This window comes from Garra rufa, chromosome 10 (assembly GCF_049309525.1).
Source record: "Garra rufa chromosome 10, GarRuf1.0, whole genome shotgun sequence".
Classification (NCBI taxonomy): domain Eukaryota; kingdom Metazoa; phylum Chordata; class Actinopteri; order Cypriniformes; family Cyprinidae; genus Garra; species Garra rufa.
Genome location: NC_133370.1, coordinates 29861422 through 29886241, shown reverse-complemented (window position 1 = coordinate 29886241; position 24820 = coordinate 29861422). Strand labels below are relative to the sequence as shown.

Genomic DNA, 24820 nt, shown 5'->3' with positions numbered 1-24820 from the left:
TACTGCATTTAAATCCCTCGACTAATCGATTGCAACATATTGTGTTCTCTCAGCAAAAAAGAAGTTCAACCCTGTGAAAAAGTTCAGATAAACACGTGTGTTCTAAGTATTTTTGTGAGGCGTCAGGAAACTATGAGTTAAAATATTGACTCAAAACGAAAGGACGAAAAAAACAAAAACATACAGTCTTACATAATAATACAATACACCTTCTCTATCTTTAGGCTACCACCCTTTTCTATTTTGTTATCCTGTTCATCCCTCATACGCACCTCTAGACCGTTATACCTTGTTTGGAAGATGAAGGGCGGGGGCTTTTTGTGCCAAAAGCTTGACGCATGTTGCTGTGTTCCAGGGGTCAAAGAGCCGTTTGTTTAAAATGTTGGACAAAACGCAAAGTTTTATCTTTCTAACGAAGTGCAGCAAGAGGTAACATGATGCCGAGGACTGTCCTGTCCAGGTGCGCGCTCTTGGCGCAGCAGGTGCCTTTGGAAAACGTTGGGTGCATCAAACACGGTGTCCACCGCGGGATGTCCTCTGTGACCATCCCGCCACCGGCGTGCATGCTCCGGCCACTGGAGGCTCCATTCCGATACCTGTTTGGACCAGGACCATCCAATGTTCCGCCTCGCATTTTAGCGGCAGGAGGGAGACCTATAATAGGTCACATGCACTCGGAAATGTTCGGGGTAAATCCTTCATTTTTACGCAAAAACGCATTTTATAACTTAAATATGGTTCGAAGGCAAATGTAAAAGTTGCTTAAAACACACATACCTTGTTGTTAAAAATGCAATGTTTGTATTTACGCTGGTTTTTATTAAACATAGCGCCAATAACAATATTTTAATGAATAAAATCCATTTAAAGATCATGTAGTGAAACAAGTAAATCTTTTCATAGTTATCTTTAAGTCTTTTTCCCAAAAACGTCTTCATTTTTAAATATTTATTTTCAAATCGTGCCTTCCTATGAAAAAGCTGTTTTAAATATTCAACAATATGCTTCTCTACTTACTTTTTTTCAATAACTAATTGATTGGAATAAATGATTAATAAATAGATCTGGAAATGTGTCATATATTTTTGGTGTGATTTTGGCATCAGAGCTGCCTTTGTGGAAACTTGGATGTTTGGAGGATTCTAACAGTCACTGCATGTATTTTGTCACAGATTATGAATGATATCAAGAAGGGAATCCAGTACGCTTTTCAGACCAGTAACAACATGACACTGGCCATGAGTGGCTCCGGACACACAGCAATGGAGTGTGCAGTCTTCAACATTGTGGAACCTGGGGAAAGTGTTCTGGTCGCCGTCAATGGAATCTGGGGAGAACGAGTCGCAGAAATTGCTGAGCGAATGGGTATGAAACTACTACTAATAAATATGCCAGCCCACTGTTCTACAGAAATATATACCAACTTATTGAGAGAGTATGAGAGCATGCTTTCTCTTAATGCTTAATCTTTCTTGTTTTCCCAGGTGCAAAGGTTCACACCTTGGTTAAAACGCCTGGAGGACATTTTACAAATGCAGAAATTGAAGAGGTGAAACTGTGCTTGATAACTGGACTATTAATGATGTATATATATATACAGATTTCAATGCCACTGTATGTTATATGACTAGTAAGCAAAACTGCTCTATAACCAGCATTTATCATTCTACAGGCTGTGGCTAAACATAAGCCGGTCCTCTTCTTTCTCACACATGGAGAGTCATCAGCTGGTCTGGTGCACCCAATGGACGGCATTGGTGAGATTTGTCACAAGTAAGAATATTCTACTCTATCACTGTTGCAAAAGTTACTGTGCGACTTATATTGAACTCTTTTTGTAAAAATTTTCACATGTTCCTCCTCCTCCTCTTTAAGTTAACCTCTCTTGCATGGTTTTGTCTCTACAGACACAATTGTTTGCTCTTAGTGGATTCAGTCGCGTCATTGGGAGCTGCACCACTTTTAATGGACCATCAAAGTGAGTGAATCAAAATATGAAGTTATTAAAATGTGACCCTGTACCACAAAACCAGTCATAAGGGTCCATTTTTAAAAAAAGAGTGCATAAATAAGCTTTCATGTATAGTTTAAGATACGACAATATTTGGCCGAGATACAATTGGAATCTGAGGGTGCAATAAAGTCAAAATATTGAGAAAATCACCTTAAAATTTGTCCATATTAAGTTCTTAGCAATGCATATTTATAATCAGAAATTAAGTTTTGATAAATTTATGGTAGGAAATGTACAAAATATCTTCATGGAACATGATCTTTAGTTAATATCCTAATGATTTTAAGCATACAAGAAAAATCAATCATTTTGACCCATATAGTGTATTTTTGGCTATTGCTACAAATATACCTGATGCTTCTTACGACTGGTTTTGTGGTCCAGGGTCACAAATATGAAATTACAGAAATACGAAGTTTTATGAACATGAAACCACCTTGTTATTTACCAAGTGCATATTCTCTGTGTAAAAGCTTGTGGATCAAATTAAACTCTTTTTCCTTTGCAGAAATTGATATTCTGTATACTGGTTCCCAAAAAGCATTGAATGCTCCACCTGGCACAGCACCAGTTTCATTCAGTGAAAGGGCATGGTGAGGATTTGTGTATGTAAATGTGTGTGTGTGCTTGCACACATTAAATAATTCAAACAATTAGTGCAATCCACTAACGTTATACATTTCAAATGTGATACAGCCACAAGATGTTTAACAGGAAAACAAAGCCTGTATCCTACCTACTTGATATGACACACTTGTCCAATTACTGGGGCAATGATGGCAAGCCAGATAGAATGTAAGTATTGTCAATGCAAACTGTTGCTTCCTTTTTTTTTTTTAATTGAGATTTATATATTATCTGAAAGCTAAATCTGATTTCCATTGATGTACGTTTTGTTAAGATAAGATAATATTTGGCTGAGATACAACTATTTGAAAATCTTAAATCTGAAGGTGCAAAAATGTAAATATTGAGAAAATCACCTATAAATTTACACAAATAAACTTAAAATTTAAGTTCTTAGCTATGCATATAACTAATCAAAAAATAACGAGATATATTAACGGTAGAAAACGTACAAAATATCTTCATGGAACATGATCTTCACTTAATATCCTAATGATTTTTGGCATAAAAGAAAAATCAATCATTTTGACCCACACAATGTATTTTTGGCTATTGCTACAAATATACCCATGCTACTTAAGACTGGTCTTGTGGTCCAGGGTCACAAATAAACCTGAAGGACATAATTACCTGCATTTAATTAAAGTAGAAGCTAAATTTAGCAGGGCTGTGGCCCTCCAGAAACTGAGTTTGCACCCTCTGTAGTAGAGGATTGAGAAAGGGTTAGTTCACCTAAAAATAAAAATTTTGTCAGTTTACTTTCCCTCATGTCATTACAATTCTGTATGAGTTTCTTTATGTTGACTCAAACACTTGATGGTCCCCATTGCCTTCAAAAGTACTTCTCTACTATGAATGTCAATGGGGACCAACAAATGTAAAAAAAATCTTCTTTTATGTTTAGTATAAGAAAGAAACGCATACTGGTTTGGAATGACATATGGGTGAGTAAATGATGACAATTTTCAATTTGGTTGAACTATTCCTTTAAGGACTGTCTAAAGTTAAAACTTAACTGTGTTTCAGATACCATCACACAGGACCTGTGTCTGGGTTCTTTGCCCTGAGGGAAAGTCTAGCCATCCTTGCTGAAACGGTAGGGGCGGAATACATTACTCAAAGTAAACATTTAACACCTTGCTTGTTATGATTATCCACTCTTCGATGGTTAACCTTTTGATCCCAAGCAAGCCAGTTAACATCAGCAATATTTCTCAAACTTGCTTGTTTTCTCAACTATTTATTTTATTTTGAAATATAACAGATCAGGGGTTTAGATTTAGAAATCTGCGTCACATAAAATATCATTCCAAAGTTTTGGGTCTGTAAATTTATATTACTCTTTGCTTCTTATGCTCACCAAGGCCACATTTATTTGGTTAAAATACTGTGCAATATTTTTTAAAAATGAAAATAACTTTCTAGTTTCAAAATATATTCCTGTGATGGTAAAGCTGAATTTTCAGCAGCCATTGCTCCAGTCTTCAGTGTCACATGATCCTTTTAGAAATTATTTTAATATGCCGATACATTTATTTTGTAAGATCTGAAATCAATTTTTTTTTTTGTATTATAAATATCTTTACTTTTTTTTTTTTAAAGCAATAGTTTACCCAAAAATAAATATTCTGTATTGAATTACTCATCCTCATGTCATTTCAAACCTGTAAGAACACAAATTAAGATGTTTTTGATAAAATCCAAGAGCTTTCTGACCCTGAATAGACAGCAACACAACTACCATGTTCAAGTTCCAGAAAGGTAGTAAAGACATCATTAAAATAGTCCATGTGACATTAGTGGTTCAACTGTGAAGAAATTGTTGAATAAAGTCGTTATTTCTGTTTTCCTACCTTCCTGGGCCTTAAACATGGTAGTTACGTTGTTGTCTATGCAGGGTCAGAAAGCTTTCAGATTTCATCAAAAATATCTTAATTTGTGTTCCGAAAATGAACGAAGGTCTCACAGATGTAACCTATCCGTTACAAATGTATAGAGAGTATAATTTTCTTTTTATGACTGATATCTAATAATTCTTAAATGTCTGCTCAAGGGTCTTGAGAACTCCTGGAGGCATCATAAAGAAGTTGCAGAGTACTTTTGGAAGGGCGTGGAAGACCTGGGTTTGAAGCTGTTTATCAAGGACAAGGTACCGGTTGTTGACTTCACTTTATTAATTGAGAACAATTATATCCTCTAAAAGCAAAAGCAGTTAAAATATATCTATTCCCAAAGGATCTGAGATTACCCTCCGTTACCACCATTGCCATCCCTGAAGGATATAACTGGAAGGAATTTCTGGCTTACATCATGAAGCATCACCAAATGGAGTTTACAGGAGGTCTGGGACCCTCTGTTGGCATGGTGAGTAAAAGCTTGTCAACAAAACAACGCATTTCAACCAAATGGCCGAATAATAATCAACTAAACTAATTTCTAGGTATTGCGGATCGGGCTCATGGGATACAACTGCAACAAGGGCAATGCCTCAATGGCTCTTGCAGCTCTGGAAGATGCTCTAAAGCAGTGTCAAAAATCCAAAGCTTGAAGACTACCTGTTGACCCGTGTATTTTTGCAGTTTCATATGGTGATGCTTGTAGTGCGAAAATGACCCACTAACGTAAAGGAAGAGTTGTGATGATATGGTTGGTATAATGAATTTTAGCTGATTCGAAATTGTACATTATGCCTCCCATTGAACCAAAACCAGCTGTTTTGAATGTGTCTCTCAATGTCCTTTTTAAAGTTTCGACAAGCATCACTCCAGCACTTGAATGACCTTTATAAAAACATCACAAGAAATAAATCATTAATATAAAATTTTATCATTTGAGTTGACAATGTGAGTTACACAGTACACAGGATGCTCAAACCACTGTGTTATTTATTCTCCTTTTGAAAATTATTTGACGAACTATGAAAAACACGACACCAAAAATAAAGATTAACAACATTTACCAAATTTAAATTGGTACCAAAATAACATGGCATTGGTATTTCCAGTTTAACAAAACAAAAGCAAATCTCAAAGCCTCTGAAACTTTTCAGATACAAAACATTTCAGATATTTATATTAACACACTGCCAAAAAGCTCATTTTCATTAACAAGGAATGAAATTAAATAACCTTGGAAATTTCAAAATCATCTTCGAATATTTACAACTCAAAGCAAAATCATTCCAACTTTTCTGAACATAAACCAGCTAGATTTTGCAACAGTTTCAACACTCGCCCCGAAAGTGCCTTTTCACTTTGGCTGCTGGGAACATGGCAACTAATTCCACCAAGAAGTAGTGCTGAAATTCCTCCATCCACACAAAGGTCATTCTGACCTTCCCCTCAGCATCCTCGTAAAGCATGATGAACTGCTCACCTTCATACTCCAAGTCCAGCACTCTTTGTCTACTGTACATCTTTACAGTAGTACTCGCACACCAGAAGGGACGCTGAGCCTCATCCAGCACCGTCAGAGTCATCATGCAGCAACGCTGGACATGTGGAGCAAGTAAACATTGTTTCCATCATTCCTTGATAAAGGAAGCAAGTTTAGGAAATGCATATCTAACCAAATATACAATAAACATACAGCGCCTTGCAAAAGTATTCATACCCCTTCGTTTTTTTTCCACATTTTACAATGCTGCCTTATGTTAAACTGTTTTAATTTTTCCCCCACATCAGTCTACACTCCATGCACCATAATGACAACTCAAAAACAGAATTTTTACAACTTCAAATTTATTAAAAATAACAAACCAGAAATAAGTACATTACATAAGTATTCAAACACCCTTACTAAGTACTTAGTTGAAGTAAATATAGCCTCAAGTCTTTTTGGGTGGATTTGCACATCAACATTTGCCAATTATCTGCCATTCTTCGCCTCACCTCTTCACCTCTCAAACTCTGTCAGCTTGGATAGGGTCTGGCAGATATTTTCAGGTTTCTCCAGTAATGTTTCATTGGGTTCAAGCCCAGGTTCTGGCTGGGCCACTCAAGGACATTTACAGAGCTGTCTATAAGTCACTCTTGCTGTGTGCTTAAATTCATTGTCCTGTTGGAAGGTGAACCTCCTGCCCAATCTAAGGTTCTAAAAGCTCTGGGACTGGGTTTTCATTAAGGCTATCAATATTTTGGTGCATTGAGCTTTTCTTCTACTCTGACGAGTCCCTCAGTCCCAGCCACTGAAAAACTGAAAAAGCCCCACTGCATGAGGCTGCTACCAGCACACCACTTCTGGGATGGTACTCTGCTGGTGATGTGCAGTGTCTGGTTTCCTTTTAAACATGATGCTTGAAATTGAGGTTCATCAAACCAGAGAATCTTGTTTCTTACAGTCTAAAGTCTTTTAGGTGTTTTTTTTTTTTTGCAAATTATAAGTGTGTTTTCATGCGTTTTCACTGAGGAAAGGATTGACCCTTGCCACATCACCCCAGATTGGTGAAATGTTGCACTGATGTCTGTCCTTCTGTCAGTTTCTTCTATCTGCATATATGATCATGGAGCTCAATTAGAGTGACCATCACGTTCTTGGTCACCCCTCTGGCCAAGGTCCTTCTCCATCAGTTGCTCAGTTTGGCCAGGAGGCCAGCTCTAAGAAGAGTTGTGGTTGTTTGAGCCTTCTTCCATTAAGGGTAACGAAGACTACATGCTTCTGTGAACCTTTAATGCAGAATTTTATTTGAACTCTGTGTGGCTTTATGCAATCCTTTCTCTGAGCTCTACAGGGAGTTTTTTGCTCTGATATGCATTTTCAGCTGTTAGACCTTATATTAAGACGTGTGCGCCTTTCCAAAACATACCCATTCAATTTAATATGCCACAGGTTAACCTCATTTGAAGTGTAGCAACATCTGCAAGCAATATGAATGCTCCTGAGCTAAATTTTTACCTGTCCCAGATAAGGGTATGAATACTTATGCAGTGGAATCATTTAAGTTTTTTATTTTTTATTGCTTTCCTATTATGGTTTATGGAGTGTAGATTTATGTGTGTGTGGGGGGGGGGGGAGTAATTTAAAGCAGTTAACATTTTTCTAGCAACAAAATGTGAAATAAAATGAAGAGGTATGAATACTTTTTAGCAAGACACAAAGCATATTTTCATTCTCACGTTGTAAATCCAGTTGTCAACACGAAACTGCATTCAAATTGCATTTAAATTCAGACTTTTAGTATCTGGCCTTGTTCAGGTTCTGTTTATGTTCCAATCTATTTATACAGTATCCTAAGAATAGCACTGACTAGTCAGTTCCAGGGAGAAATAAAGTCCAAGTAAAGTGGCCAATAAGCAGAAGAATGAAGAATTAATGGGTACCTCAACATCTCCCTGCAATCCCTCTGCTTGCCACGGAAGACTGATCTTCGCCACAGGCACGTGCTCAGAAACATTTGCGAAATTAATGGCGATCAATTGCACAATTTCCGCTTGCGACATCACTGTGAAGCCCAAGAACATTCATATTATTCACATTACATAATTTAAAGGGATAGTTCACAAAACATTACAATTCTGTCAATAATTACTCACCCTCATTTCGTTCCAAACCCCATAAGACTTTTGTTCATCTTCAGAAACAAGTGACATGTTCAACCGTAATTTTACGAAGCTACAAGAAAACAAAAATACTTTCAAAAAGACTTTATTCAACAATTATTCTCCTACTCATCCCACCTGCTATGGTGCGCCACTATTGTGGAGAAAGTACCCCGCATATGTTTTGTTTTCTTTGTGCACAAAAAGTTTCTTGTGTAGCCTCGTAAAATTACGGTTGAACCCCTGAGATCACATGGACTATTTTATCATTTCTGGACTATCACAACATTTCTGTTGTGTTGTTGTGCAAGGACAGAGAGCTCTCGGATTTGATCAAAAATATCTTAATTTAGTTTTCTAAAAAACAAATGTCTTATGGATTGAGGGCAACTTGAGGGCGAGTAATTAATGACAGAATTTTCATTTTTGGCTAAACTATCCCTTTAAATATCAAAAAGTTGCTCATTATTTGTTGAAAAATTAACTACATTAGGGAAAAAATAAAAATGGGTTTACAAAAATATTATACATTTACCTCTTCTGGTGTAAAGTGGGGAAAAACGCTGTGACATGATTCGCCGAACTGGATTGTGAAGCACAATGTGCAGAGTGTATCCATGGCGGCTACAGTCAGGGTCCACAGCATTGTCCTCTGCGGGCATGTAGGGACTATTGATTTGAACAAACATTCTTTATGTGTTAAGGGACTGTGCCAGATATTATCAACTTCGCCAATGTTTTAAATAACCATACTACCCATTAAGAATTTTGTACCAAAATCTTGACCCAAGGAGACTTCTTTCAATCAGTTTGTGGAAGTGCAGGTTGATCATGATGAAGGCAATTTTCCAGTTGCCCTGCAAACACCACCAATGAATATAAAAAACATAAGTAAAACATAAGTGGGATGTAAATAATGTTTTTAATAAGTTTATATTTAAAAAAAAAAAGGATGCACCAATTAAGCTATAGAGATTACCTCCATGTTATGGCTAATAAATAAATGACATAAAATCTCTTCACTTTTTTGACTAAATAGATCAAAATAAAACATTAAAAACTATAATCAATCATTTGAAAAATAAAATAACTTTTAAAAGGTATGAATGCATGAATAATTAAATATAAACATTAAGTGAGATTTTAAAGGGGACATTAGATGCCCATTTTCCACAAGTTGGTATGATTCCTTAGGGTCTTCATGAAATGGAGCAGTATGTTGTCATATTGCTAGGAAAATCAAAACAGCTTGATAATTGAGAATGTTTAGGTTTGTGGAGGATTAAAAAAAAAAGGAGCAAATGTTTTTTTTTTATTGTAGGGTGGTTATATGTAAAAGTGAATTTTGCATCCAATGTCCCCCTGTGAAGTAATATAAAAGAAAAACAGAAAAAAAAATCTGTACAACTAAATATCCAATATCAACCCATACAGAAAAACAACTCTAATTGACCGATAACCAATATAGTACCAAAAAAACTGTATTGTGCATCCCTAATTACTTAAACTTTGCTAAATATATACCCTCCAGAGTCCGATGATGATCCCTTTATCAAAAAGCAACATCTTCACCAGCCTGTCAGCACCAAAGAATGACCAGTGAACATTTCTTTGCAAACTTGTCTTGCGAATCAGAGAGCGCCACCTTGGCCTACACACAAGAGGCAATAGTAAGATGAGTGTATTTATTATGCTTCAGATTATTCAGATGCATTTCTTACTTGTCTCCTGGAGCTGGTGTAGCTGGACACATTATTCCATGAAGCTGCAGGCTATTAAGATTGAACATGTACGGCCAGAACCCTTGGTTCCAGCACACTGTAACTGACGAATCTTCAAAGAAAGTGTGCGTCTGCTTATAGACACTTTCCCGTCCATTCTTATATGTGAGTGTGATCTCCCACTGAATGTGCAACCTCCTGTAAAACACAGCAAACACATGTGTATTTCCTCACTTTTACTACAGATATGTCCCACTTACATTTGACAGCCAGAAAGCATCCAGACGCTTTAAAGCAGAGATTTTCAACCCTGCTCCTGGAAAGTTTATTTCCAACCTGCTTTAACACACCTGCCTGCAATTTTCAAGCAGTGTTGAGGAGCTTGATTGGCTGCTTCAGGTGTGTTTGATTAAGGTTGTAGCTAATTCCAGGCAACCCGTTACTCGTGTTTTTCCAACCTTCTACCCGTGAAAGTGCACCCGAACGGCAGTCGAACCCATGACTTCCCACTCGTGAACTCGTACTAGATGGATGTACTCCCAGTTCCGAGTTCGTGGCGTGACATAGCCCGTGAAACAACAATGTCAGCACCTAAGGATGCGGTGTTTATGCAAGTGGTACACAGTGAAAAAATAGACTTTAGGACAATATAACATTGCAAACAAATTAATAATAATGTAATAATAATAATAAATGTGCTCAGGCAGTTTGGGGTGACTTGCGTAGAACGCTACAAAGTCGTGAGTCGTGATTTACAAGCTCAAAAACCTAATGCTGCGTTCCAGGCAACCCGTGTTTTTCCAACCTTCTACCCGTAAAAGTGCTGTCTACCCGTGAAAGTCAAACCCATGACTTCGTACTAGATCGATGTACTCCCAGTTCCAAGTTCTGACGTAACATAGCCCGCGAAACAACAATGACAGCCCCTACGGGTGTGGGGTTTATGCAAGTGGCACACAGTGAAAAATAGAGTTTAGGATAACATAACGTTGCAATCAAATGAATAACAATATAAAAACAATAAATGCGCTCAAGCAGTTTTTAGCGTGACTTGCCTGGAATGCTACAAAGTCGTGAGTTATGGTTTGAAGTCGTGATTTACGAGCTCAAAAACCTGCCTGGAATGCAGCCTAAACTCTTCAGGATAACGGGGGTGCTTCTTATTTCTTACTTTTGCATCCTTGTTTCCTTTCCTTGCATCTTAGCTCCACCCCCTTAGGATACGAGGGAAAGATTTAAGGAAAGGAAATGAGGATGGAGGAACCAAAGAATGAACATTGGAATATTCTTGACCACTCAAGCGTCACTTCAAAGCATCATCAGCTGCCTTAAAGGGATCTGCCCATATGTTGTTAAAGTTTGTTATTTAAGGCATTCATAATAAATATTAACAAAGCAAGATGCCCTGGTGAAATATATGACATTATTTACACTGCAAAGGTAAAATATAAATGTAAATTATAATGACAGATGTGAAGGGGGAGGAGAATTTATATGTGCATCACGTTAAGTCAATAAAACACTTCCACATAGGATACACCTGTGTATCCACGCACAAGACTCGCGGTGCAATTAGAGAATTGAGATGTCCCACAAGATGGCTAAGCTCGATCGGTTTCCAGATCATTGGATGGACGAAAGAGGAGCGAGGAAACGAGGAGGGATAATGAGAAGCACCCTGGGTCCCCAGGAATAGGGTTGAAGACCTCTGCTTTAAAGGAATAGTTCACCCAAAAGTATATTCACCCTCAGGAAAGAAATGTGCAACAGGGAATGGACTTTTTTGGTAGCATTTTAGTGTATTTGAATGCTTTCCAACAATGACTGTGTTATTCGGAAGTATCAGTGAGTGTTTGAACCTTCTGTAATAGTTGCATATGAATCCCTCAGTTGTCCTCAGTGTGAAAAGATGGAAATACACAAAAATGCTGAAAAAACAAAGAATTTGTGGGACCTGAAGGATTTGTCTGAAGAACAGCGGACAGTTTAACTGTTCAGGACAAACAAGGGACTCATGAACAACTATCATTAAACAAAAAGAAAAAACAGCTGTGGACCATTCAGGTGACAACACAGTATTAAGAATCAAGTTTATGTAAACTTTTGAACAAGGTCATTTTTATAAACTATTATTTTCTCTTGTGGACTTCATGTAAATGTATTTACGGGAAATATCTTATTCAGGTCAATACTGAATAAAAATATATACTTCTTTTGGTCAAATAATTACCATTTTGCAGATCTCAAATGTATGTTTCAGGGATAAACATAATGGCTACTTATTTTTGTAATAAAAATATTGAAATAAATACATCGCAACTCTTGCAAATTGGTTCTTTATATTTGTTATCTGACAAACAAACATAAAAACCATGAGTACCAGTCCGAAAAAAGTGTACTGATTTCTACAAAAGCTGGAATAATATAAATTATTGGCTCTTAAATGCTTTGCTTTAAATGTGTGTTTTTTTTTTTGTTTTTTTTTTAATAAATGTCACTTAGATATTTTAAAAGCACTCCTACATTTTAGGTATTGCTAAAGGGCTCAATTACTTCTATAGTCTACTGCACTTCTGGGTAATACAAAATACACATTTTCCATGTAATGAAAAATGCTTTTGTGCAGAACCAAACATAAGCATGACTGGACCCAAAAGATTTCTTTCAGCCCTGTTGAAAAGCTGCAAGCACTCATATTCTACCTGAGAACATCCTCTGTCAGAGCTGGCATGCCCGTGTGCGGGTTCAAGTGTCTCAGCTCTGTTTTCCACAGGGTGTCCTTGTAGCCGGCCATCTCCTTGAGTAGCAGCTTCTTCCAGTATCCAGCAGGCTTGTCTTCCACAACTGTGCTGCTCACAACTTCTGTCACCAGCATCACTCGAGGTCTCCACTTTTTCTTTTTAATCTCAGAAGAATACAACACAGACCACAAAGCACTGGACATCCGTGTTAATGTATAATATTCCTTATTCATATTCTTTACATCATGAACTCACTTGCTGTTAGCCAAATCATGAAACCGCTTGTTGACAAAGCTGATGTTGAACAGAGAGGAGGCATCCAGGAAGGAAAGGATCTTCAAGATGATCTCAGAAGGCAATCTACGATGAACAGATAATGTATGTATGACTGACATGCAATAATATACAAAATTAAATATTTAAATGAGGAAAAACTTGCCTCTCCAAATAATTCCCATGGCTGCCCTTAGTGCAATGATCAGACACAAACCGAGTTTTACACGGTTCACGTTGCAAAGGCGTCGGCATGGAGGTTTCATGATCCTTTCGCCTTTGACAAATTAAAAATACACATTTAGTCTAGCTATATAAAGTGTGTCATTAGCGAATTGTTATCCCAAAGCATTGTTTAAACCTCCAACGCGACTCGACTGCCTACCTTCTCGCACGAGCAAATTCCCCAACTTGAGCATGTCCACGTGTAGGTGTATTTTGTTCACCTTTCATAAGGCCTTGTCTTAAACTACGCAGAAACTCGCCAAGACCAGCAGCCATGATGTGTTCAAGGCGTTTTAACTCACTCTCATTAGTGATGATAACCCGGCTGGCCGATGACCTCACTAGATAACTTCACTAGAGGGATAAAAGTTAGCACTGACTTCTATTTAGATTTAATTCTTTCGTTAGAAATAAAAATCTTTTTATATGCCCTCTTGTGAAGTTATAGGCTATCAAATTAAAATTATATTAAGTTCAAATGTAAATATAACATGAGGTCAAATTGAAATCAAACTAATGAATTTAAATCGTCTCTCTGGATTCGCACAGTATGACAATATATTTTTTTTACAATGAACAGACGTGTATTATAATTAAACAACACTTTAACTGCTTTATTTTCTTTTATTAATTAATTAATTTACTTATTTTCTTTGTTTAATTTTTTGAGTGTCGATCGCCACTTCTAGCCTATTTTAAATTCCAAACCCATAAAAATAGCTCATTAGACATCCGGGTTAGCCTACAAATTGACGTCATGACTGAGTGGCCCTGTCTGTTTATTTGGGTTTTATTGGCCTTTTTATTCATTAAATCTTTTTTAATTATTTACCATTTCAGCTATCTGCAGGCGAGCCTGTATTAAATTGTACTAACTTTATATAAGACCTAAATATACATTTTATAAATATCATAATGAGCCATAGTGAAATGTGTAGTGAAGAAAAGGTATCGTGTGTATCGTTAAAGTGCCTAATAACTACATCTCCCAGAATTCCTAGTGTCTAATCAGGAAGAAGATACGCACTGATGGCAAACAGATAGTAGTTCAGCCGCAGCGCGAAATAAATTCAGTGAGACTATCATTGTTAAAGTTCGTGGTTATTGTAAAAAATATTCAAGCGGAATGTCATGCCCATTCAATCATTCTGGTAGGACAACATAATGATTTCATTCAAATTTATAAACATGATTTGTCTTATTTCTAATGGCTTATTATTTCCGAGCTGTCGTCTGTAGGTCAAACGTCAAATGTATTACCATTAAAACGAAACAAGCATTAAATAAACAGCAGGTGCGTGAGAATGTGATCGTGAACGTATATTATATAACGGGCACCTTATTCAACCTCCGTCCGTGTTTCCACAGCGGAGCTGAATCCCGCAGTGCTGCCGCTGGACTGGCTCCTGGGAACCTGGCAGTCCGATGAGCCAGGAGAGGGATCCTTCCCCTCCATCACACCTTTTCGCTACACAGAGACTCTACATTTCTCACATGTAGGACAGCCCGTGATCAATTTTATGTAAGTAACAAAATAATCCAGAGGCATACAATGTTTTAATCCACATGCAGACTTCATATATTATATATTTACTTGTTTCAGGTTTAATGCATTTCATGCTGAGAGCAAAAAGCCACTTCACAGGGAGTGTGGATTCATCAGGCTTCAGCCAGGCTCCAACAGGGTGGCCTTCATCATCGCACAGAACTCAGGTGTTTGATTTTTCTTTGGATTATGTAATCAGATTACAACAATTAAGTAGTTGTAATTGGATTGTTAGTTTTTAAAATACTCACACTCAGATTAAAGTTACTTTTATTGATTAAATGATTACATGTTATTTACACTAGCAGTGGCTGTTCATAATTAATTGATTCTCTTAATGATATGTGACCCTGGACCTCAAAACCAGTCTTAGATAGCACTGGTATATGTAGCAATAGCCAAAAATACACTGTATGGGTCGAAAAGATAGATTTTTCTTTTATGCCAAAAATCATTAGGATATTAAGTAAAGATCATGTTCCATGAAGATATTTTGTCAATTTCCCACCATAAGTATATCAAAATGTCATTTTTGAATATTAATATGCATTGCTCAGAACTTCATTTTGACAATTTTAAAGGTGATTTTCTCAATATTCAGATAACAGATTTTCAAATAGTTTTATCCCGGCCAAATATTGTCCTATCCTAACAAACCATACGTCAATGGAAAGCTTATTTATTCAGAAAAATGTACCTATATGGCTGGTTTTGTGGTCCAGGGTCACATTTATGACATGCATGTAGACAAAAATATATTTTTTATTTATTATTATTATTTTATTTTATTTTTTTACATTTTTTGAGTATATCTATTTATTTATATTAATAATTACCTATTAATAATGAACCCCCTACTTTTCCTTCACAACATCCAGTTTAGGGTCCTTGATGTTAATGATAATGAAATATATTTAATTACGTAATTTTCTATATTTATATATATATATATATATAATTTTATTTTTATGATATACACTACCAGTCAAAAGTTTTTGTAAAGTAAGATTTTTAATGTTTTTTAAGTCTCTTCTGCTCACCAAGCCTGCATTTATTCAATCCAAAGTAGAGCAAAAACAGTACAAATTTGAAATAATATAATAATATTTGAATATATTTTAAAATATAATTTATTCCTGTGATTTCAAAGCTGACTTTTTAACATATTATTATTCCAGTCACACGATCATTTTAATATTCTGATTTGCAGCTTAAAAACATTTATTATTATATTGAAAACATCTGAGTAGAATTTTTTCTTTGATTAATAGAAAGTTCAGAAAAACATTACAAGATTACATTACTAAATACAAATGTGTCAGTGTCATTTGTAATCATTAACAAACTCCAAATTTGAAAGTAATCTGTTTATAGTATTATGTATCTTTTTTAAATCAATTGTTTCTATCTTTTCCAGGTCTTGTGGAGATTGAGGAGGGGGAGCTCACTGGACAGCAGCTGACTCTGCACAGCACTGCCCTGGCTAGAACATCTTTTGCCAAGCAGCCTTACGTTCAACAGGTCTCATAACAAACTGTTTGACTTGCGCCTTGTCAGATCAATGAAACAATAAGTTCTTATTTTCTTTAGTAGTGCTGAACTGGTATAATTATTGGAATAAATGTTCCACTAATAATTCATATTTTTTTATCAGATCTCCAGGCACATCCAGTTGAAGCCGGACGGAAGGCTGGAACAGGCAGTCTCTATGGCACTGGAAGGACAGCCTCTGACACAGCACTTGCACATCACCTACCGCCGGACTGATTAACTAGCTGTCATGTGGGAGGTAGATGTGTTTGTGAAAAGCATCTGACACTAAATATTGATGGTTTATATATAGCAACCTGTGGGTGATGATAATGTATCTGTAAGGATGTAATTCTAAGTAATAGATGTGATCTGACCTGTCTTCCCGACAAAACAAGCTTTGCAAAAATTGTTAAGGGGTCCTTTTGTATAATGTAGAGCAACTACAATAAAAGTGTAACATTCTCTTTTGAAATTTAAAGTTTGGTCATGGCAAACACTATTCATTTTCACATATAAGTTTCCAAAAGATTAAATTTACAATTTTTAATTAAAATATGTCACCAGAGTATACAGTTTCTCTCCATTCATAACTTTGAGAAGCCTTTAGTGTTTATATGTTTAATGGTATTTCATGGGGGATACATTAATTCACTAACAGAAACAAAGTTCTCTTAAGTTTTGATTAATTAATTGCTGTGGCTTTTTCAGTAATCATAGACACTGCTTTTAAAAAAAAATGTTTAATAGAGATTCCACTCAAAATTATGGATTAAAGTTTGGGGTAATTAAATGTGTTTTTTGACAAATTAATATTTACAATGAGCAATGATGCTCAAAATTGGTAAGTGATAGTAAGGACTTTTACATGGTTACAAAAAATACATATTGCAAATACATGCTGTTTTTTAATACTTTTTTCAACACTGATAATAATAAACAGTTCTTTAGCACCAAATCAGCATATTATAATGATTTCTAATAGAGCATGTGACACTGAAAAATGGAGCTAAGTTATTTTAATTTGTAATATTTCAAAATATTACTGTTTTTATTGTATTTTTGATAAAATAATTGCAGTTCTGGTAAGCATAAGACACTTTTATAAAAACTTTTTTGTCTTCTTAAATCTTACCAACCCAAAACTTTTGAATGGTGTTAATTCACTATAGAAATTAGCTTTTTGACTTTTTCTTGGGGGGAAATTTTTTTTATATTATTTCCATAATATCTCCCAGTTTTCCATGACCACTGGAACCCTCTCTGTTTAAAAATGTTTAACTTCATGCTCAGTTCATACATTAAAATCTTTATTTTATGATGTATACAGCTGGTGACAACAGGGTACAGTTCACACACCACACAAACTGTACAAATTGAAAGTGCAAAGTGACACTCCAAACATCATCTTAAGGACGTTTGTAAAAATAAAAATCTGAAGATTGTCATTACACATTAAACATTAAAATGTTTCACTCATCACCACAGACATTCAGTATAAAATCTCAGTGAAATGAATCCACGCAATGTGTCAACACAAAAGGAGCTCCAATACCTGCATACCGTATTTCTGGGTCATTTTAAACTAAGGAAGACAGATATTACGTACTGTAGCTCAAGCAGTGAATATAGCACATATTCCCATCCCCTCTACATAATGTCAGGTCACAGTATTTGTTTCAGTATATTTTAAAGAAATAATAAATTTAAAAGATTAAGGTGCAGTTGAACCTGGGTGACGTTCTGTGACCTTTGTGAGGGGGCGTTTGCTCCCCAGGGCTCCACAAACAGTACAATGGACCATTCAAACAGTTATAAGAAGGAAAGATTCAGTTCTCAGTCAACAGGATGATTTCCTGCAAAAGGCTATTTAGTTAGGTAGATGTACATGGCCTTTAAGAACTGCCTCCATGTGAACACAGCTGTTGATAACCAGTGGGCACGAGCTCTAGAGTCCATGTTCACCACGCATTTTAAAATGTCCCCCTGGAAAGACAGATGAACAGAAAACATTTGGTGTGCCATCACATACACTAACATCAAAAGTTTGGGGTCAATAAGATTTTTATAAACAAATCTCTTTTGCAATTTATTCGATCAGAAAATGCAGTCATACAACGATTGTATGATTTTGAGATCCATATTTTCACACTGAGCGACTATTACAGAAGGTTCAAATGCTCACTGATACTTCTGAATTTGAAGATCAGGGTAAATTTTAACTTATTTTGTCTTCTGGGAAACATGTAAGTATCTTCTGAAGCTTCTGAAGGGCAGTACTAAATAAAAAAAAAGATATTTAGACAAAATAATCAAAATGTACACATCTCCATTCTGTTCAAAAGTTTACACCCCTGACTCTTAAAGCATTGTGTTTCCTTCTGGAGCATCGGTGAGCATTTGAACCTTCTTTAATTGTTGCACATGGGTCCTTCAGTTGTCCTCAGTGTGAAAAAATGGGTCTCAAAATCATACAGTCATTGTTGGAAAGGGTTCAAATACACAAAAATGCTGAAAAACCAAAGAATTTGTGGGACCTGAAGGATTTTTCTGAAGAACAGAAAGCAACTGTTTACAACAAACAAGGAACTCATAAACAAATATGACACTCACTCACTGATGCTTCAGAAGGAAACACAATGCATTAAGAGCCAGGGGGTGGACACTTTTTGAATTTGAAGATCAGATTTAATTTATTTTCTGGGAAACATGCAGGTAGCTTCTGGAGGGCAGTACTAAATGATAATGATCATATTTAGGCAAAATGAGAAAAATGTATCTTCATTCTGTTCAAAGGTTTTCACCCCTCAGCTCTTAATACATTGTTTTTCATCAGTTAGGGTTTGAACCTTCTGTAATAGCTGCATATGAGTTCCTCAGTTGTCCTCAGTGTGAAAAGATGGATCTCAAAAATCATACTGTCATTGTTGGAAAGGGGTCAAATGCACAAAAATTCTAAAAACCCAAAGAATCTGTGGAACCTGAAGGATTTTTTTCAACATTAGCAGGCAGTTCAACTGTTCAGGACAAACAAGGGACTCATGAACAATTATCACTAAACAATTAGAACGTAATTGTTTGTAAAATAACGTTTATTTATATAACTCAATTGTATTTGTCTGAAAGAAGAAAGTCATATACACCTAGGATGGCTTAAGGGTGAGTAAATCATATGGTAACTTTCATTTTTAGGTGAATTATGTCTTTAAACAGCATGGCTACAGGTGAGTAACAATACTTTATTACCACATATGGCCTCTAGAGGTCAGGACCAGTCTTGATTCATGAAGGCAGCAATACAGAGAATGAACGCTTACCCATCCTCCTCTCTTTCTGAGCCATGGGACCAGATTCCTATGCACAAACTCTCCCAGACTGTCCACTATGGCATGCACCACGACTGGATGGCCCTGACGCACACAGTCCACCGCCAGCCCAGCTGCTACAGCGTAGATGGCCACCACTTTGCCCCATGTGATACCTTGAAAGTATAAACAATTCTGTGAGCAGAATTAGAAAGCTACAGCCATCCAATTTGAGCACCGCAAATATTTTCACATTGAACATACAGGGATTTATATATGAAATTTACTAAAAAAAGTACTAAAAAAAAAAAAAGTATTCTGTGAGGTTGCAAATGTGCCAAGCTTGCATGTATTTGACACAAAATACAGCAAAAAAACAGTATATTTGTGAAATACTTTAACTATTCTAAAGAACTGCTTTCTATTTAAATATATTTAACAATACAATTTATTCCTGTGATCAAAGCTACATTTTCAGGATCATTACTCCATTCTTCAGTGTCACATGGTCCTTCTAAAAATCATTCTAATATGCTGATATGCTGTTCAAGAAACATTTTTTATAAAAAAAAAAAAAAAAAAAAAAAAAAAATCCAAAGATCAGCATTTATCTGAAATCAAAAGGTAACATTATAAACGTTTTGCAGGGATGTGATTTTTCCGGATTAATCCGGAATTCCGGATTTTTCGACCTGAAAATGTGACCTATGTCATGTATTTGCGACCGTTCGCAAATGGCGGATGGCGAAGTATGATTCCGGACCGCAAGATGCGTCCATGCGGACCGTGAAAGCTTTTGACATAATAATAATAAAAAAAAAATGCCAAACGCTATTTCTAATAAATACATTTATATCAAGCACACTAGGGTCAGCGTTTGGGTGCAATCTTCCGTGCAGTGAGGAGAGAAAAGATCGGCAGACAGATGTAGCTTTCAGTGAGTGAACGTTGATGGAAAATGCATTATTTTGGGGTTACGTCGCAAAATATTGTAAATATATCTTTTTATACTGTATTTTTATACATATTTATATTTTAAACCACGACGGTGAGCCAATGGATATCACACAAGCAACGTGAAAACTGCATATATTAAAGTGAAAGTAACAACAGCGCTTTCAGCATCTAATGTGCACATTCTCTAAGAGACAATGATAGACGAATATACTTCATATGCTGATATTAATTTACTTCCCTAATATTTCTCTTCTGCAAAATAAAAAGAAACGTATTTTGTGTAGGCTAAGGGTTTTTGAAAGTCAGTTCTTGAAATAAAGCTCTTCATTTTTATTGATGACTGTAGTGTTATTAGGGGTTAAGAAAGACTAATTATTTCAGGTGGTCTTAAAAGTGGGGACTAAAAGGCAAGAATTGCGATGGAACTTTATAAGGTTATCCATTGAATAAATATGAGCGCTGCGCGTTTCAAAGTCAGCTGCGGCGCTGCTTTGTGTATCATTCTGATAGCGCCTCCTGCTGGAAGAGAATGATCTGACATTTTTTATCAGCTCGAACGTCTACTGTTGTCAAAAAGACCAATGTAAACAAATCAGTCCATGGTTTTAAGCACCAAACACGTAGAGTTGTAAATGTTATCTGATGGATCGACAAGATCATGTGTTATACAAATGTAAACAATTAAGGAAATAAAATATATGTTAATTAATATAATACTTGATTGACAATAATTGTTTAAATTATCTTTTTTGTTTTGGGAAATCTGCATCTCAATTGTAAATCATGCTTTTTATAGTCATTTTAATAATTTATTTATTTATTAATTAAATTTTGTTCAGGTCTTTAAAAAAGTATTTAAATGTGTAGAATTTAAGATTAAATATGCTGCAGATACCCTGGTCTCGCGAAAAAAAAAAAAAAAAAAACATAAGTTTTTTATATTTAATTGTCTGGACCTCGAGCCGTTTTAGTTGAAGACCTCTGGATTAGATGATCGATTTTGAGTGATTTTCTACTATGGCAGGATGTTTAAGCTGCATTAACATTAACTTACTTGTATTTGCTAGCTATTAGGGATGCTCATTTCGGTTAATTTTCCCAACCGACAACCGCAAATCATTATCCGGGGGGTGGGGTGGGGGGGGGGTCTTAGTATATTTTCCTGCTTTTTTGTCCTTTAGGGATGCTCATTTCGGTTAATTTTCCCAACCGACAACCGCAAATCATTATCCGGGGGGTGGGGTGGGGGGGGGGTCTTAGTATATTTTCCTGCTTTTTTGTCCTTAGCCAATCACATGCCTGGTTTTGTTTTGGGAAAGAAATTATAGAAATGAATACTTTTATTTAGCAAGGATGCTTTAAATGAATCAAAAGTGATGATAAAGACATTTGAAACATTACAAAAGATTTCTATTTCTATTCATCAAAGAAACCTGAAAAAAAAAATCTACTCTGTTTTCAACATAATAATAATAAATGTTTTTTGAGCAGCAAAGAATATTAGAATAATGGATAATGTGACACTGAAGACTGGAGTAATGATGCTAAAAATTCAGCATTGAAATCACAGGAATAAATTAGATTTTAAAATATATTCAACTAGACAACAGTTATATTAAATAGTAAAAATATTTCCATTTTACTGTTTTTGCTGTACTTGGTGAGCAGAAGAGACTTCTTTAAAAAAAAAACTTGAAAAATCTTACTGTTCAAAAACTTTTGACTGGTAGTGTACCTTGATAACCTATTCAACTGATGATGAATCTCGAAACACCATTAAATCTGCCATAAAACACTGTCATGCTTCAAGAGTCAAGGACTATGCCAATTGTTCACGTTCTATCATCTTCAGCATTCATTTAATTAATTCACCTTACTACAGATGATAGATTGTTGTCAGAAGATCATCAGGCAGAGTGAAACAATGTTGCCATTGTTTAAGACTCCATTACAGTCAACCAGCATGTACATCAATAGAAGCAGAACCCAGATAAAATATGTGACCAAATATGTACAAAGGAAAGAATGTGGGTATGTCCTTTTTAGGTTTTTTTCCATGTTCCGAAAAAAGACCACTGAAGAACTTCTCATTAAACTGACGATCAAAGTGCCCCTCTCAAACACACCACTGAAACCCAATAATAGGTTAAAGCCAATAGCTCTTCCAGTAAAGACAACTTTACTGTAATTTAATAAAAACATAATAAAATTAATGTCCTGAAATGTTATTTTTTAAAACCTCAAACCCTGCTCAGGCTAACATCGCTTCATTTACATTTGGAACAAATCCCACATCTCCAAAATCACTCCATTTATAGCAGTGCCCCAATGCTGCAGGGTTTTTCCCCTCAAAATAGCCAATTATGTACAGAATTAGCAACAACAACAATACTCAGAGAAAATGAAAATAATAAAATACTTAATTTACTGGGGCAGTGAGGTCACGCCCAATAACACTGCCCTTGAAAACACCTGTAATATTGTCTTCCAGCTCACTTACCCATGACTATGATCTCTGTTGCTACAGAGAGAAATGCATCTGACACCACAGCCTCCACTGCTACACTGATGTTCAGCTGCTTTGCGATATTACGATACACATATGGACGCATACACTCCAGTTCATCACCTGTAAAACAAAGCTACATCTGTAAAACATTGTAGGGATATATCCCACCAACATTAAAATATTCAGAATAGTGGTCAAACAAAATGGGTTTTCAATGGCTGAATCAACATTTGTGACCCTGGACCACAAAACCAGTCTTAAGTAGCATGGGTATGTTTGTAGCTATTATCCAGCAACATATTGGGTCAAAATTATTATTTTTTTCTTTTATGCCAAAAATCATTAGGATATTGAGTAAAGATCATGTTCCATTAAGATATTTTGTAAATTTCCTACCGGTAATATATCAAAACTGATTTCTGATCGGTAATATACATGTTATCATTTGTACAACTTTAAGGCGATTTTCTCAATATTTTGATTTTTTTGCACCTTCAGCTTGCAGATATTCAAATAGTTGTATCTCAGCCAAATATTGTCCTATCCTAACAAACCATACATCAATGGAAAGCTTATTCATAAATCCCTTATGACTGGTGGTCTAGGGTCACATTTGGTCCCCTCAAATACATTATATGTGGTTACAGCATTAATACACGCTTGCTATAAATCACAGCTATGACACTGAAAGAATTCAAAAGAAAGAAAACAAGTTCCATAAAGAAAAAGAAAGAAATCTGAATGCTGACTTGAGTTGTGATGTTATGAAATAGTCCTGCTTTATCTTAATAAGAAATACTGAAATAGCATCACACCTGTTTTGAGCATCAATTCACACTCACTTCTAGTTTTCTTACCCAGTTTTAGCAGCACTATAGATACATCCGCAAGAGCTCCGTGTGGCTCAGGCAGGTCAGACTCGACTTTTGACCAACTCAGTCCTTCCCTTATGAGTCTGGAGTGAATGAAGTCTCTACAAAGTTCCTTAGACTGACAGACGAATTCCTTTTCCGTGGGAGTCCGGTCAAACACCTCCATCATCTCCGCGGCGAACACGGAGGAGCGCTCAAACACGTTCATGTGCCGCATGTTTGTTTGACACGAGCAAAACATACTGCAACTTCACTGGTTGAAGCAGCCTGCATAAACACCCCACAAACGCTACTGAAATTACAAAGCGCATTTCTACGACGAAGTCCAGATAAATTAAATCCGAAACAGGTTCGCCGAAACGTAAATACCCAATTAGGGATTTGAACAGCCCACAATAAATTCCAAGCAAATTGATTTACGCTGATCGATCGACCAACTTCCGCTGTCACATTTTATGATTTGTCATCTTCAGATCTTCAGTGTCTCTTCCATTAGCCTTCTGTTTCATATGAGAGCACACAATGTTGAAATGGAGTTTCTGTCATGTTTCCATCGTGCTGTATGAGGTCGCTGTTCGCCTGTGCCCTGATTCAGACACTTGGAAGCGATTTTTCTCGCTACCTGGAACTCTTAGGTAACCACTAATCAACCAAGTGGCTTGGCTTAGTCCAAATATAAACAGTCTATGGAATCCTGGCAAAACGTACCATGCTTGTAGTCATAACTGAATGCTGAATGAATAATTTCTTTCTAATTCTAGGTTATTCATACAAATTTATATAATTGTCTATATATTGTGCAGCATTACCTAATGTTAATTTCTTAATTTTTAAAATCACACTGATGTTAAAAGATAAGTTTTTTTTTTTTTTCTAACAGACCTACTGTATGTGTGAAGGCGCCATAAAATGTTCATTTCATATAATGATTCTTCCTCAAGGATCAGTGGAAGTTCATTCATG

At 35.9% G+C, this 24820-nt stretch overlaps 4 protein-coding genes across 4 annotated transcripts; 2 read left to right on the top strand and 2 right to left on the bottom strand.

Annotated features, from left to right (window-relative positions):
- Positions 1-395: 395 nt before the first annotated feature.
- Positions 396-5467, top strand: agxtb (alanine--glyoxylate and serine--pyruvate aminotransferase b). Its single transcript, XM_073849050.1, has 11 exons — positions 396-689; positions 1173-1365; positions 1485-1549; positions 1673-1773; positions 1908-1978; positions 2523-2607; positions 2711-2809; positions 3668-3737; positions 4695-4790; positions 4877-5005; positions 5082-5467. Exons 1-11 carry the CDS (start codon positions 435-437, stop codon positions 5187-5189), a joined length of 1272 nt encoding a protein of 423 aa, XP_073705151.1. The 5' UTR covers positions 396-434; the 3' UTR covers positions 5190-5467.
- Positions 5468-5608: 141 nt separating this feature from the next.
- LOC141344541 (F-box only protein 15) lies at positions 5609-13414 on the bottom strand. Its single transcript, XM_073849421.1, has 10 exons — positions 13299-13414; positions 13080-13190; positions 12896-13000; positions 12602-12835; positions 9900-10097; positions 9703-9829; positions 8953-9035; positions 8714-8847; positions 7960-8081; positions 5609-6131 (listed from the first exon to the last, which is right to left on the bottom strand). Exons 1-10 carry the CDS (start codon positions 13412-13414, stop codon positions 5865-5867), a joined length of 1497 nt encoding a protein of 498 aa, XP_073705522.1. The 3' UTR covers positions 5609-5864.
- Positions 13415-14152: 738 nt separating this feature from the next.
- On the top strand, positions 14153-16689 carry thap4 (THAP domain containing 4). The gene is made up of 5 exons (XM_073849081.1): positions 14153-14289; positions 14507-14660; positions 14742-14851; positions 16102-16205; positions 16339-16689. The coding sequence occupies exons 1-5, from the start codon at positions 14265-14267 to the stop codon at positions 16453-16455; spliced, it is 510 nt and encodes a 169-aa protein (XP_073705182.1). The 5' UTR covers positions 14153-14264; the 3' UTR covers positions 16456-16689.
- An 814-nt stretch (positions 16690-17503) lies between these two features.
- On the bottom strand, positions 17504-24585 carry bokb (BCL2 family apoptosis regulator BOK b). The gene is made up of 4 exons (XM_073849080.1): positions 23843-24585; positions 22977-23105; positions 19532-19695; positions 17504-18200 (listed from the first exon to the last, which is right to left on the bottom strand). Exons 1-4 carry the CDS (start codon positions 24096-24098, stop codon positions 18081-18083), a joined length of 669 nt encoding a protein of 222 aa, XP_073705181.1. The 5' UTR covers positions 24099-24585; the 3' UTR covers positions 17504-18080.
- Positions 24586-24820: the final 235 nt, after the last annotated feature.